Below are 16,699 nucleotides of genomic sequence, written 5' to 3' on the forward strand. Positions count from 1 at the left end.
TATCGATATCACTATATCTTTGATAGGCTTGATAAAGCAGCACAATTAATTAGTTCAGTCCTTTGCACGCATTAGAAATGGAACAACTAAAAGGCATCTCACCAGCAAAAACAGCTGAGTGTACAACAAATGTCTTTTTTTAACTCTAAATAACATTTTAATGTCTCATGTAACACGAGTTTATAAGAGCTGAAATCACATCAGCAGGCTTCCATCATCAGAGCTTCGAATGAAAGTAAACACTTCATTGTAAAAGCCGTACAGGTACGTACACACACACACACACACACACACACACACACACACACACACACACACACACACACACCTACCTAACACCAGCCAGGGATTTGACAACGGTTTCTGAATGTAAATATATTAAATGCTGACCGATGCAGATACTAAGAATAGTGTGCTAGTTTGATCTGTTCAAATTCTCATAAATTGGTGTTAAACACTTCCACTTGTACTAAAAAGATCTTTTAGCATCTCCACCTGCCAGTGTTTTTCTATCTGGAACAAAGCCATCGACACTGAAATGAAAAGGCTAAAGGGAGTAACAAATTCCCAACGTGCTTAAAGCCCTTTTCAGCCTTAGTGTTCATCTATAATTCACTGCTGATTAAAAGGACCGGTCACTGACAAGACAGTTAAGTGATACCTAAATCAAGATAAAATAAAAATAAAAATAAAGATTAATAAAAGCCTTTGCTTAAAACATTTTAGGTAAACATATCATTCAATAAATAACCATCTTAACCATTTTCTTCCTGCGTCAAAACAAAACTGAATTTCTGGCCAAGTGTATAAGTTTTAGGGCAGTGTCCTTTTACGTTCTCCTTTCCTGAAGAGGGACATGTAAGGAGAAAACAAGAAAACTGAAGACTTTCAAAAAGCCTCAGATTGCACAATGTGTGTTTTTGTTGCAGATAATAATGCCCAGACCTTCTCTTTAACCATCGCTGAAGCAGAAAAAAAGAAAAGTCATGTATTTCCAACCAAAATAAATAGTGATCAGACACTTAATAGTCTATTCGTACCTTTTACACACAATATTTTACAACTGCCTCTGCAGTGGTTGCAATTACCTTAATCCCAAGGTCTGTTTTTAGTGCCTTCTCTAGTAAACGATTCCAAAAATATACAGCAGGACCGTTGAGAGGCAGACATAATCAGTCTGTGTGACAAAACCAGGCAGGAAGCTTAACAGCTCTTTACAAAGAGACACCAACAACAAAAGAAAAACAGAATAAAAAAAAGAAAAGAAAAAAGGATTGCTTATGATTAGGTCCATGTGCATGCATTGTGACAGCGAGGCTGAGCATTTACATAAACCTTTGTCTAATTCTGGTCTGTGTGAGTGTATCCACAGCACTGCTGTCCTAGCCAGCTGTTAGTGACCGTTCATAATAGTCTGTGACGTGGACGGGCTGGGCGTGGTGGGCAGGACTGAAGAGGAGTTGGCCGTGCTGGTGAAGAAGTTGTCATCTTTCAGCTTGTGATGCTCTGGCAGCTCCAGCTTCATCTTGGCCTCCTCAATATCACCGTTGATTGCCGCAATGAGGGCTTCTGTCAGGACGGAGGCAAAGGTGAGAAAAGTGTTATGAGAGTCGCACAAAAAAAGGGATGATGGAAATGTATTCCTTAATACTGAGCAAAACTTTAAAAGGGCATTACTGGCATCACACTACATCACTTCTGTGTTGAGATGAGTGTAACTAAAAGGCATACCGAGTGAGTTAAAGCTTCTTTCTGGGCGGATGTAGCCCACAAGGACCACACTGAGAACTTCTCCATAAAAGTCTTCTTTGAATTTGTGTATCACATGAGTCTCCTATAACCAAAAATGCATAAAGTTAGATAAGAGCCATAATTGACTGAATTGCTTTTTTGTATTAGAAAAATGTTACAATGTTGCATTCGCAGCTATCCTGCATGTGGGGAAAAGAAGTGACTTGCAAAATAAAAAGCCAATCAATGCCAGCGTGTGGAGGACACGCCATATCCAGACTGCTTTGCTGGACAAAATGATTTGAAGAATTTGATGTTTTTAAATTAGTGCTGACAGAAATCAGTTTTTAGTCCAGATGTTGGGCTTTTTGGCATACATCAGGGTTCTCTCAGTTTCCCAGCCACCCTTCCACTGAGCCCATTTCTGTTGAGGCTTCAGTGAACAGTTGATGCATCAACTAAAGGTCCAAACTCAAGGTTCTGCGTCAGGTGTTTGCAGATTTTTTTCCCCCCTATTTTAAATACGGTTCATCTGCTATTCTGTTTGTTCTCCACTTGTACAAAGATACAAAAATACTATTTTGTTTGTTAATCTGTTTTTGTTGGAATTATTTTATAGATTTTACAACAAAATGGGAACAAATATTAACAAAGTGTCAGAAGATACAATTTAAAACAGAGTCTTTGCTAAACTGTGTGTTGCGTTTACACATCACACTGGTTAATTTCTTCAGTTGTTTTTTTTAATGCTTTGATGACTCATAAGTCAGTTGTAAGTGGCTTAAACAAAAACATTCCTCTGAAAGTGGGGCCTGACAATGAGTGAAAAAGCAGGCAACGTTTGAAAGACCTGCAGAAAACTTAACATTTAGAAGATTATAAGAAAGTCAGAGTCCTTGAAAGCTAAAATACTGAGTGACAAATGATGGCAAAAGACTTTTGCACAGTACTGAAAACTCAATGTAAAACACATACAAACAGTAGTGGACAGTGTCAATGTGAAAATGACCTTTGGTGGAAAAAGTAAATACTGGTGAAGAAAAAAAAAAAAAAAAAAAAAAAAAAAAAAAAAAAGGACAAATCAGTAATAAGAATGTCTACAAGCCATCTGCAATCCAGATGAAAAACAAACAAAAACAACAAAACACAGTTTAAACTAAAACTGTCAAAATGATTTTATGCACAACATTATTAGAAATATTAAAAACAGACACAGGCGGAAAAAAAGGCAAGTTCACAAAGAAACGAATGCATGGCACTTTCTAGACTCGAAACAACCTCACACTAAGTATAAAAATAGAGGGGATAACCCATATAATTGACCACAAAAAGCATTTTAACAGTCCAAGCCTTTAGGGCTTTCAGTCTGTAGTGCACATAAGCTATATCTGTCTCTCTGTAACAATAATCGGTCTGAATCTACACTTTTGAGAGGAGGTAACATTTCTACACATTGAAAGGGAAGGGAACCCACAAGACAGACAGCTGCATTAAAATGCCTAAACACTGGAGCTCTCGTGTCCATTTCTTACGCTCCTGTTATCTTCAGAAATCCTTATTTTTAAATCTGCTTAGTTTTACCTGCATATGCTAGCCACATGGCCATTTTAACAAGTAGAATACAGTTCTCTTTTCTACAGGAGATTCTGTTTTTTTATTTAAACTTCTTCCCACTGTGAGGATGCAAAAAAGTATCCTTTTTTGATATACAATGGGCACGATTGAGACAGGGGAAATTCCCATCTGGTAAACTAGACAAAAATTAAATAAATGAATTGCTGAGGAGATTTATGAGAATCCACCCTGACTAACACGTCTCAAATTGTTGACATGGTCATTAGCAAAAATAAGTATGTCGCTAGATGGAATAGACCAGTGTTCTTTAAAACCAGGCACATTGCGCGCGTGTATATATATTACACACACACACACACACAAATCTATATTCACCCACGGCTTAGTCAGATGACTTTTTAAAGAAGTTCACATATTCAGCTTAAATACATTTGTGTGAAATCTAATTTTCCTCCCAAAGCTGTAGAATCGATGGACACTTATAACTAGATCATAATTAGCTTAGCCCTTTACTATCAAAGACATCTTTTGTGGCCACAACACTATGGCATTTAAGTGCTTACCATGGATTTCTTGGTATTTTTGTAGTAAGGGTTCCAGCCGATGCTCATCACCATTTTGTAGACATCGCCATTACCCACACAAGCCCAGCCGTAGTAGATCCCTGTGCTGATATCTGCTGGAAGATTGTCCACCACGGAGTCTTGGAAGTTTGCTGTAGGTCAGAGGGAAACATCAGATGATGGGAATAAAAAGGATGCTGTGGAAGAAGTTAGTGATTTTCTCAAAATTACTTCAAACTAGAAGAAGACTTTTTATTTAACTGAAGCGTTCAACTGCTTTTTATGATAATGAAGGCCAGAAATGTTTGCAGAAAGCATTTGATTAATCTGTTAACTTCAGTGTATTCAAAACTGGTACTGTGAAACGAGACAAACTGCTTGAGAAACTTCTGTGGAGGACAAAAAAAATATACATGAAAGACATTTATTACAAACAAACTGCATCCAATATCCTATGCAAGTTTGATTTTAAGCCAAAAATCTTGCAAAATGCTCAAGGCCATATAAACTCATGTGTTTTGGTTTTGTCCGTGACTGCACGCTGCCCAGAGCTCCATTCTGATCTCTTAGAGTAAAGCCCACAGTTCATTCATTTGGCCATTTCTTACAGCAAAAAAAAACAAATGCTGAACGCTGCCTGGTCAACAGGTGTTTAAAATGCAGTCCTTATTAGTTGTTTTCAAAGCTATTGGACTGATACTGGTTAAGTGTAAAGATCTTAAACCCTAAACTTATAGGTGGTGTAAAACAAAAACTGAGCTTATTTCGAAAAGTACACGTGAGGATAAATGAAGTAATTAAAAGCTGTGAATCATCGTGACATTGTGGTAAAAAACTAAACGATATTTACGTAAAAGGTGCAGAGCAGTTCAGTCGTGTGTAAAGGGGCAGTACAAAGAACAGTTGGACTAACAGAGTAACTGATCACACGTGCTATAACGCACATGTATTATATAAAATCAGACCACTAATGTTAACTTTGTCTACGGTTGTTTCCAACTACTAATTCCAACTACGTTATTTGCGTAAATCGGTGTTTAGTTAAGCTTAATTAAAAGCCCTGCAAACAAATGGTAAAATAGTCAACTCACCTGTGGGAATACCGAGTTCTTTGCTTCCCCTTCCAAATCCTCGAACGACCTCTCCCCGACAGAAGTACGGCAGGCTCTTCATGACTAGAGTCTGGGACAGAAGCTGTGTCTCTTGAATGAGCGCTACAGAATGACCTCGAACGACACACGGAAGTCCGGCTAGCTAAACAGACAGGACTACACGGTTATCTAACGCACTCTTTTTGCCCAAATTTTGCCCCTGTAGAGTTCAAAGTTCACATTAGTCTTTAGCTATTATGCTGTCCTCCTCGAGTAGGTTAAGGTTGAACCGTGAAAGTTCACTTACTATGCTATCAGCGCTAATAACTGTTAGCCTTACTGGAAACGAATAATTCCTAAAGCGGTTTTCTCCAAAAGTGCTGCTTACACCAGATCTGACAGACAGAAGTCTCCGCTTCAGACAGATCCACTCTCCGTATGACTGAGAAAACGAAGTACAGATCCTCACAGGTAGCCGGTTATATTACGTGTGTTGCACCATCACATATCTGCGTCACCAACGCTTCGTCTGATGTCACTGACCACGTGACCAAAGACGGACGAGTAGCCATGTGCTGCCTTCAGGTGCTGTAGGAAATATAGCGATTACAGATACTCTGGCAAAGGAGTTGAGGAGATGTACGGACAGCTCGATTAGTTTTTAATCAGGAGGGTTGACTTGGCAGTCTTTTCTTTTATACTAATGCCACTAGTCAAAACTACATGAATTTGAGTTTGCTGGTTTGGGATGGCAGGTAATGAGCAACCACATGTTTATACATAAAAGCTGTACTATGGTTTTCCATGTCCATTTTTTATACTCCTGTTAGTATTATGTTACAGATTCATATATTGGGGATGGACACAAGAGGAAAAACCCAAAGAACAACACTGGTCCGGCCGGGTTGACTCAAACAATGATTTTAATGGTCACACGAGTGGGAGATGGACACCGTACGCAGACAGCCTCAGATCTCGCCTCAAAAACCACATTTCCATAGTTTTATGAAATCAGGGTATTAGAACGCCCCTTCATGCGTAAGACAGGTGCAATACAATCAATGTTGACAGTTTATTTAACACAGAAAAGAACATTCGCTCCTTCCCGAGGACAGGCACTGACTCCCACCTGTCTCCTGGAGCCAACTGTCCCCCTGCGGAGACACAACATTGCAGCTACAAGGATTTCCAAAGTGATTAAGGTGATCAGTGTGTAATGCTCTGAATCAAGTATGTAATATTAAATGAATATTGTTTAATCAACTGCCACTACTTAAAACATAACAAAAGATATAACTGAATACAGAATCACAAAGAATAACATTATATCAGTGTTGTGTAAGCGCGTGCGGCCTTCTATGCTCGAAGCCTTTCCCCTCCATAGATCAGCCAGACATTCGTGCTGACTGTAGCTTTTAACCCTTATTAACTTGAGCACAACTCTATAATGAGCAACAAACTGCAATATGTGTGAGATGATCATGGTTACACCTGCAATGAAAGATCATATGATTATTCTGGTACCTGTAAATAGAAGATTAACCTAAGGTTATAACAATCACTGTAATGTAAAGGTTAATGTAAGGTCAAAAGCTTCAATAAATGTTTAATGCAAAGCTGATTATATGATTCTGATGAACTAATAATGCAGATACTAAAATAACAGAAAAACATCCCCTTTTTATCCCACAGGAGGTTGACCCCAGGTATTAACACTTATCCAAAAAAAACCCTCCCACCTGATTTGTGAATATTATACAAGTGACATATTTCTTTATTTACAGGCATATTTTTTTTAATGTTTCATTGGGAAAGATCAGCTCAAAGTGTTGAAAGTGTTGCCATATGTCCTGCTCCACCCTCACGTACGTCTCTGTCACTCCTGACTTCCTCCTGCAGTATCACAATTCTTCACTTGGCACCCTACCATATGCTTTCTGTCGATCGACAATGACACAGTTCCAGTTTCTTCTAACCTTCTCTGCACTTCTCCATCAACACTCTAAAAGCAAACATCACATCTGTAGAGCTCTCTGCATGAAGCCATACTGTCGCTCACTGATCATCACCTCTCGTCTTAGCCTAGCTTCAGGAACTCTTTCCCACAGCTTGATGGTATGGCTTATGAACTTTATTCCTCTGTAGTTATTACAGCACTGCAGATTATCTGAGTTCTTGAAAAATCTGTACCAGCAAGCATTTTCTCCACTCCTCAGGCATCTTCTGATAGTCTGGATAAAAAGTCTGCTACCTTCTCTCCAAGGTCATTATAGTTACTATATATATAACTAAAGTAAAACCCGAAATAGGTGTGGAAAAACATTTTATTTAACTGAACTAAAAATAAAAAGGGTTAGGTTAGTTCTTTTATATTTTAAACCAATTGTCTTTAAGGTCTGAGTTTTGTCACTGTCCTTTGCTGAATGAAACAGACCACAAGAGGGCAGCTCGAGGCCATTCCCTTACCAAACAGGGCCTGTGTAGACCTAACAGTTTTGTAATCTGAAATTTAAAATCTAGCAGTATGCTGTTGGGTAATTAATTTTGAAAAATCTGATTAAATATTTCAATATGAAATACATTTAAATTCCAAAATGCATGCAATGGATAGATCCTATAACCAATACAGACCTGTGTGTGTCTTTAAGAAAAACAAATGCAAAAAACGACAAATAAGGAAAGAGTAAAATTTTAGGAAGATGATATAAAAGAGAGTCCAGCACAGAGGGCAGCACGGTGGCACGGTGGTTAGCACTGTTGCCGCACACCAAGAAGGTCCTGAGTTCAATTCCACCATCAGGCCGGGGTCTTTCTGTGTGGAGTTTGCGTGGGTTCCCTCCGGGTACTCCGGCTTCCTCCCACCGTCCAAAGACATGCGGGGGATAGGTTAATTGGATAATCCAAATTGCCACTATGTGAAAGTGGTTGTCTGTCTCTGTGTGTTGGCCCCTGCGACAGACTGGTGACCTGTCCAGGGTGTACCCTGCCTCTCGCCCTATGACAGCTGGGATAGGCTCCCGCGACCCTGAAAAGGATAAGCGAATGGATGGATGGATATAAAACATTTAAAACATCTTTACGCCTTTGAAATGGCGAGATGATGGTGGTGGTCTAATAGGAAATTTATTTATTTTTGTGATAAAACGTTAAAAGGACACCCCGCCTGCCCCCAACAGTTTTTAGAGCGGAGCCATGCCATGAAATAATTCCAAAGTAATCAATGAAATCCTAAAATGGATTCTGGCAAATGGGAAGACTGTGTAATTCTGCCATTAATGAGATGATGACAGACTGGAAACTTCTGTGGTAACCTACTAAGGTTTTTAGACATGTACAGTGAAGGGGAGAAAAAGGTCTACCATGTATGATTTTGATCAGTCTCTCCCATTGCGGTGGAGAATTTTTTCTTCAGTTAGATACCCAGGTCCTGTGGCTATTAGACCAAACGGGAACTTGAATTGAATTTGTGGGTTTGTGGCCAAATGACCAGTTAAACTTTGTGACAAACTTTGTGTGAGTATGAACATAATTCCTGGTTTTGTTTTTTGTTGTTTTTTCTTTTCTTTGTTTATTTCATGATGGCATTAAGGTGTCAAAGGGATCTGATTTCAGTGTTTGAGGTTTATCACAGGTGATCACATCCCTATTACCATCTCCATTAACAGCTATAGTAGGGAGGAGTTTTCTCACACAGGACAAGCTCCCTGACTGGAGGTCATTGACCATTCCCATCTGGAAGGGTCATGAGCAGAGATTGGCAGTAACGCGTTAATGTAATCCGATTACTTTTTTCAAGTAACGAGTAAAGTAAGGGATTACTATTGCAAAAATCTCTATGTTCAGTGGATAATATATCGAGTGCGGGAGAGAGAATGAGCGTGCAGTGTTTAAAGCGTGGGAAAAACTGAGCTTATTTTGAGTTTGATTCCGTAAAAAGTGACAAAAACATTAGTGTCCGTTGTGCGTGGGAAGAAAACTTCTTTTTACAGCAAAAAAACCCCCTAAACATCCAAGCAAGCACAGAGTGCGCAGTGACGTAATGGGAAATTCACAGAGAAACTCGCGGATTCTTCAACTGACCGCTGCGACACACCTGCACCAGGGCAAACCTCCGCCTACCACACTCCTACTTTACAGGTGAAAATATATGGCGTTATTTTTGTGCCACTATTCTGAGCACACGTGAAAGATCAATTGCTTTATCAACTATTCAGGTTGTAAATCGTGTTTTTAAAAAGTAACTAAGTAATTAATTACTTTTGAAAATAAGTAATCAATAAAGTAATGGGTTTACTTTTTTGGGGGAAGTAATCAGTAATTATTTATTGATTATTTTTTTCAAGTAACTTGACCAACACTGGTCATGAGGAGAACAAATCAGGGAGTGCAAAGTCAAAAGCATGGCTCTTTACCTGCGTCATTATTCAACTAATCAGATAGATGCACATTCTCATATAAAACTTTGTGTAAAGCTAAGATAGATTACTCTCTTTTTGGGAAGTTGGCTGCAGCTAACTGCTTGCAGACTGTGGCTGTCTAAACAGAAGAGATCATGTAAATGCTCATTTTGGATCATCCAGTGCTTAAATATATCCACCAAAAGATGAAGTGTTTCGACAGGTGATTTCTAAAGGTGTATAAATGATCACGCTAACACAAGCAAGGAGCTTTATGACAGCACTCTCTGAGATGAAAGGACAACATATATATATATATATATATATTAGGGGTGCAACGATACACAAAATTCACGGTTCGGTTCGGTTCGATACTTTGGTGTCACGGTTCGATATTTTTTCGATACAAAAAAAAATGTTCATGCCTTTTTAATTTGTCATTTATTAAAATTATAAATATATATTTTAACTCAAAAGTACAGTTTTAAAATTTAACCCTAACCCTTGTGCGTGTTTTTTATTTTGACAGCGAATGCGCACCTGCGGACAACTTATGTGCAGCCCTGGTTATTTAGCTCATCATATCGCAGCCACAGAAATTCTTTTGTCCATGGAACCATAAAGCTGCACTTTCTTTTTGCCTTATAGTCTGATTTGTCATAACTTTTCCGTTTTGCGGTAAGCTTTTCTTTGGCTGTCACTTCTTCACCCTGACCTGTCTTATTTGGCTCAGCAGAACTGAAATATAAATCCTGCTGCTTTTACACACGCACTCACATAAGCTCAGCGATTCTCTGCGCGATCAACCTCTCACATGTTTAAGCTTGCTGCGGGAGATTTCACTTGTCATGTTTGCGTAGTAAGCTAACGATTAATAAGACAATGTCAGAGGAATTGGTGCACAAATTATCATCACTCACCAATCAGTGCTGTCGCTCTCTATACACAGTTCACGCGATTGCAAAGTGAAAGCAAAAAACAAGCGCAAATTCAAACGCAATTTCAATATGTCACATATTGACAGTGGCTCACCGATGCCAATGACATAATTACCCAGCTACATTTCCGAAAGAATGCAAAAGCATTGACATATATTTTTCCTTCCTACGATAGGCCGACGGGCAGGGCAGAGATAGATTTTGGTAGCCCGACTGGAAAAATCTCTAGCCCCAGGACGTCGGGCTAGCGATTTTGCGAGCCCTGTATCTGATTGAGGAATCACTCATCTTTGGAAAAGAGAGTTTATTACAGAGAAATGTCTCTTTCCAAAATAAAAGCTATACTATCCGCTTCTTCTGGGCTATATTCTCAGCAGCATATTAAACATATCAGGTCCCCATAAGGAGAATCCTGTGCTAACGGCTGTCTAAATGACTCGGCTAAAGTTTGTAGCATGCATGCTTGTTGTTTTTGTCTTTGCACTAGGATGATGTCGGCCTAAATGTGCAGTCATATTCGTTGTGTTCCCACTAGTGCTTCCAGGTTAACCTCGTTAAAATGACCTTAACGCCACAACACGGCAAATCTCCGTTAACGAGCTACCCCTGATAGCCCTGTGCATGGAGCTAGACAGCCAACACGTTAACGAGCTAACTGCGCTAACACGCTAGCTCCCACCCATGTAATTGAGCATTGCGTGGCACATCCAACATACTGTTTTACTTTAGTCCATGAGCGCTTACCTTCAGGGTCATACCTCACATGAAAACCAAAATAATTCCAAACGCCAGATCTGAATGAGGGTGGGGGAGGTTCAATTTGCCATGTTGCAAGGAGAGCTTAACTTCTGTCACGCTAGCTTGCTCTGTGCTCTTCCTTCTGACTATGCTGTCTGTGTGGAGCGCTCAGTGGATCTGCGCTCGACAGTGCAGCCTAGGCGGAGTAATCGAACGCAGATTCACTGAGCGCTCCACACAGACAGCATCGTCAGAAGGAAAGTTGATAAAATAAATTACAAATGTTGTATTGTTCGATACATATGCGTACCGAACCGAAAGCACTGTATCGAACGGTTCAATATCGATACGAATATCGTTGCACCCCTAATATATATATATATAGACAGACAGCATCGTCAGAAGGAAGAGCGCAGGGCAAGCTAGCGAGACAGAAGTTAAGCTCTCCTTGCAACATGGACCTCCCCCACCCTCATTCAGATCTGGCGTTTGGAATTATTTTGGTTTTCATGTGACGTATGACCCTGAAGGTAAGCGAGTGATGCACTAAAGTAAAACAGTATGTTGGATGTGCCATGCAATGCTCAATTACATGGGTGGGAACTAATGTGTTAGCGCAGTTAGCTCGTTAACGTGTTGGCCGTCTAGCCCCATGCACGGGGCGATCGGCGGTAGCTCGTTAACGGAGATTTGCCGTGTTGTGGCGTTAAGGTCATTTCAACGAGATTAACCTGAAAGCACTAGTGGGAACACAACGAATATGACTGCACATTTACGCCGACATCATCCTAGTGCAAAGACAAGTGGAAGCAGAAAAAAAACAAGCAAGCATGCTACTAACTTTAGCCGAGTCATTTAGACAGCTGTTAGCACATGATTCTCCTTATATGTTTAATATGCTGCTGAGAATATAGCCCAGAAGAAGCGGATAGTATAGCTTTTATTTCGGAAAGAGACATTTCTCTGTAATAAACTCTCTTTTCCAAAGATGAGTGATTCCTCAATCAGATACAGGGCTCGCAATATCGCTAGCCCGACGTCCCGGGGCTAGATATATCTATATATATATCTAAATATATATATAGGTATGTATATGTATACACACACACACATATGCACCCCAATTTTTCCAATTATTTATTGAAATTTAAGTCATTCAAGTCCAATGAATAACTTGAAAAAAGGTCAGTGGTGAACTGCCCCCACTCTGTTTGCATAAAAGCAGTGGTTGAGCATACTGTGGTATCACACCTTTGTGATCACAATTTACAATAAAAAAATGGAAAAATTGGGGTGTTCTAAATATGTCATTTAATTTGATAATGTTATTATCTAAAGTACTACTTTTGAAGAGTATCAGCAAAAACATTTTACAAAGTGAATTAAATCCTTTTTATCTTTAGTTGCAGAACTTTGAGCATCTACTGCGAGCTATCTACGCACCTCAAAATATTTATTGTGTCCATGTGGACAAAAAAGCACCGGCCTCAGTCTTTGCTGCCATGAATGCCATTACTTCCTGTTTCCCAAATGTGTTCATGGTCAGCAAGACTGTGGATGTGGTCTACGCTGGATGGACACGTGTACAGGCTGATCTTAACTGCATGGCTGATCTCTATAACACTTCATCAACCTCTGTGGTCAGGATTTCCCTCTAAAAACTAACTTGGAAATTGTGCAAGCTTTGCGTTCACTGAAAGGAGGTAACAGTTTGGAGTCTGAAGAAATGCCTCAAGGAAAGAAGAGGGTGATGAATGTTTACCAAGTAGTTGATGGACAAATCCAGGTACTTCTTTGGATATTTCTTGTAATGTATGATGTAGCTATTATCCAGAGGTGTGGACTCGAGTCACATGACTTGGACTCGAGTCAGACTCGAGTCATTAATTTTATGACTTTAGACTTGACTTGAAAAAATGTTCTAAGACTTGTGACTTGACTTGGACTTTTACATCAATGACCTGGGACTTGAATTGGACTTGAACCGGTTTACTTGAAAAGACTTGATATTTTACCCCAAATATAAAATTTAACATGCATATTATATAGAGATTGAAAATGTGACGTCATTCACGGGTAGAACTGCAAAGGATTCTGGGAACTCGTGGCAAGAGGTACTAGCGCACGCAGGCTTTCAATTGAAATCAGTTACACAGCGATAAAAAGAAACACAAAAATGTCAAGAAGCCATTGTATTATTAACTGCAATAGCCGGTCGCATGACAGCCACGGGAAGCCGACGGGTAAAGAGATCGGTTGTTATCGGATTACGTCGTTGAAGAGAAATTGTTCGAGCCATGTTTCCGAAGTAACAAAGAGGCGACTGGATTGCAGCCATTCAAAGATCAAATATAACGTCCCAGAACCCTCCAGCTCACAGGTTAGTCTGCTCCAAGCATTTCCACAAAGGTCAGTCTGCTGTTGTAGTTAATGCGTCATTTTCATAACATAATTGGTGATATAGGTTACAAGCAAGTCTGGCGCTGAACAGAAATTGTCGTGCTATGCTCCTTTGTTTATTGTGCATAAATAGTGAATTGTCCTGACACAATATTGTGTTTCGCTTCTGTTATTATGGTACATTGACAAAAACATATACTTTTATTCGCAGGGTAAAACAGTTGTTTTGTATCACTAATTGCCCAGTGCGATTACAGCATACAATATTATTGTCACTGCTACATTTCTGTGATGCTACCAGAAATTATTTCCACTACTAATTAATTACCATTGAGCTCAAAGGTCCTATTAATAAACGGTTAAGGAATGTGTATTTATGACGACGATTTGTGAGACTGGTAAACTTATGATACGTACGATGGTCTTTACTTTCTACACGGTGCATTTCAAGGTCCTGTACCCATCCGTCGGTAAACTGTACCTGGGCTTGTTGCAGTGACCTGAAGTTACTAAACTTCACGAGTGTATGCACTCACTCCAAGAAGCGTATAATTATAAATATGCATATAAATATGCTACGATGAGATAGCTGACTTCATCTAACTAGCAAATGTTTTCCAGGCTACGTTGGTGATGCAGTTTTTTTTAATGTGTATGATATTTTTGTCATGCGATTTAAAAGCCGGTCCTACAAGCGCATCCAAGAACAACATGCAGCTTATCTCAGAACTGTTGGTGAAAACTATTCTTGGAGCTAGGTTTAATTGAGCTGCATTTTATAGAGGTGCAATTTCACAATTTGTGTATATTTTCTAAGTTCACTATTTTGTCATGTGTTGAGAAAAACACAGATTTAAAAATTACATGGTCTAATATTTACATTTAGCATATAACTGCAACATGCTTTTTTCGTGTTTTTTTTAAAGACTCGAAAGGACTTGAAATTCAAAATTTCAGACTTGTGACTTTACTTGGACTTTTACACCAGTGACTTGAGACTCGACTCTGACTTGCCTGACATTACTTGAGACTTGACTTGAGACTTGAGGATAAAGACTTGAGACTTACTTGAGACTTGCAAAACAATGACTTGGTCCCACCTCTGCTATTATCAATAGAATATGCACTCACTCAAAGATAATTATAAATATGAGCGTGGTGAAGTTGGGCAGCACGCTAACGTATTTTGTCCCTCTGTGTGCTCATAAGGGTCTGACACTTTCACTGGTTTGATTTTTTTCCTCGTATCTTTTCTTTGACTTTTCATTAAGTCTGTCTTTGTACGGACCGGCATTGTTCTCCTTCGTTTTGTACATACCTTTTTGGGGGGCAAAGAAAAAGCAAGAATTTATTGGAACCGAAGAATGAACGTTTTGCGGTGCTGCAAATGCTTGCATTTGATGCAGGTACTTGGATTGTTTTGCCACGAGTTACTGGCATGCAATGCGCGAAAGTCACGTAGTCTGTCAATCTCTATAGTCTTTGCATTTGTAAAAACCTTCAATTCAGATTGACTTACCATCATATTGTGTGTGAATGTGTGCGTGAATGGGTGGATGACTGGATATGTAAAGCGCTTTGGGGTCCTTAGGGACTAGTAAAGCGCTATATAAATACAGGCCATTTACCATATTAACTTTTCAATTGTCCCAGCCAACAGGAAAAACAAAGGATCCAACTCCCTTTAATCTGCCCATACTATCAGGAAATGCCTACATTGTGGTCAACCGAGGTTACATTCGCAGTGTGTTGGAAGACGAGCGAATACAGGCCCTCATTGAGTGGGCCAAAGACACCTACAGTCCTGATGAGTTTCTGTGGGCAACAATACAACGAATGCCTGGTGTTCCTGGCTCATCGTGGCCCAACAGTAAATTCGATATTACTGACATGAATGCAATTGTACGGCTCGTGAAGTCGCAGTGGCACGAGGGGTCAGAGCGTTCCTTGCAAGCAGTATACCCAGAATGTAAAGGCCATCATGTCAGATCAATATGTGTGTATGGTGCTGGAGACCTGCAGTGGTTGATTGAACAGCATCACCTTTTTTTGCCAATAAGTTTGATGCAGACAGAGATCCCATTGCTGTCTACTGCTTGGAGAAATATCTGAGACACAAGGCACTGACTGAGTTAGTTTAGGTGAAGTGTTTATTATCTATTATAAATTAATATTAAAAAACTATAAACCCAACCTAACTATAAACATATTCTTTCAATGTTCATTTTAAATTAGCATGCCATTATGTATATTTATATATACTGTAAGCAGACTATCATTGCCATTTTACCATGGCATCTGAGAGGTTCATAACCGAAATCCCAAAAAACTAATTTAAGCATTCCACCTGAGAAAATATTTTAATCCATTTAGTTTATTAGTGCTATTCAAAATTATTTTGGTTTTGGCTGTGATTATAGTTAAGGAAAAAACACAAGGAAAACTTGCAAGAAAGTTGATTGCAGTCTATGTAGAAAAAAAGGCTGGGTGAATTATTTAATTTCCAGAAAAACTACAGCCCTAAACATAAGTCAAACTCACCTCAGTACATGTGACCAAAAATACTCTGAACTATGTGCCTCTGTAGCTTGCATAGGTACAAACAGAAAATATGTACAGTATCAAGATATTCTGTTCAATTACATTCAGTTTTATTTACATAGCATTACCGCAAAAGTTGCAATATTAGAAAGACAACCCCCTATGAGCAAGCACTGGCAACACCAGGAAGGAAAAACTCCTTTTTAACAGGAAGAAATAGAAACAGGCTTAGGGAGGCCTAGCCATCTTCTGTGTTCTGTTAGCACATTCTTTTGTTTGTGTGTGTGCGCGTGTGTGTCACAGTAATTTCAAAGTAAAGTCATGAAACATTTTAGAATTCATTTTAAAATCTTTGTACTGACTAGAGATGGCACGATACCACTTTTTTATGTCCGATACCGATATTATAAATTTGGATATCGGTCGATACCGATATGAATCCGATATAGTGTGTTTTTTAATCATTAAAACTGTTTTTTAATATCTTGCTGCATTTTGTATAAGTTCAAACTCAAGTTTATAAAAAAACACACTAAAGCTATTCTGTTATACCTGTATGCAAAAAATACACTGCACCCAAAATATTTCATAGTTCAGCAAAACTGATCAATCTAATAAACTTAAACCATCCTCCCTATTCTGGTATTTTAAAGAGTAAGCAACCTAACTAATAGCGTTGCAAACTCCCAGCAAAAAAAAAATTTAAAAAAAGGGAACCACCCCCC

The 16,699-nt window shown here is 39.1% G+C and overlaps 1 protein-coding gene and 1 pseudogene across 1 annotated transcript; one reads left to right on the forward strand and one right to left on the reverse strand.

The window, feature by feature from the left end:
* Positions 1 to 273: 273 nt before the first annotated feature.
* Positions 274 to 5,503, reverse strand: rfk (riboflavin kinase). Its single transcript, XM_085475531.1, has 4 exons — positions 4,961 to 5,503; positions 3,870 to 4,021; positions 1,732 to 1,834; positions 274 to 1,569 (listed from the first exon to the last, which is right to left on the reverse strand). The coding sequence occupies exons 1-4, from the start codon at positions 5,040 to 5,042 to the stop codon at positions 1,394 to 1,396; spliced, it is 513 nt and encodes a 170-aa protein (XP_085331657.1). The 5' UTR covers positions 5,043 to 5,503; the 3' UTR covers positions 274 to 1,393.
* LOC146697069 (beta-1,3-galactosyl-O-glycosyl-glycoprotein beta-1,6-N-acetylglucosaminyltransferase-like) lies at positions 5,399 to 15,574 on the forward strand (annotated as a pseudogene).
* Positions 15,575 to 16,699: the final 1,125 nt, after the last annotated feature.

The sequence above is a fragment of the Copadichromis virginalis genome, linkage group LG12 (assembly GCF_057382275.1).
Source record: "Copadichromis virginalis isolate Kocher_CV1m ecotype Utaka linkage group LG12, C_Virginalis_male_GT1.1, whole genome shotgun sequence".
Taxonomy (NCBI): domain Eukaryota; kingdom Metazoa; phylum Chordata; class Actinopteri; order Cichliformes; family Cichlidae; genus Copadichromis; species Copadichromis virginalis.

Excerpts from the sequence above, each read along its gene's own strand:
- rfk (XM_085475531.1), bottom strand. The coding sequence starts at position 5,042 with ATGAAGAGCCTGCCGTACTTCTGTCGGGGAGAGGTCGTTCGAGGATTT. Across the intron at positions 4,022-4,960 it reads AGAACTCGGTATTCCCACAG|CAAACTTCCAAGACTCCGTG; the intron begins GTGAGTTGACTA and ends TCTGACCTACAG. Across the intron at positions 1,835-3,869 it reads AAAATACCAAGAAATCCATG|GAGACTCATGTGATACACAA; the intron begins GTAAGCACTTAA and ends TTTTGGTTATAG.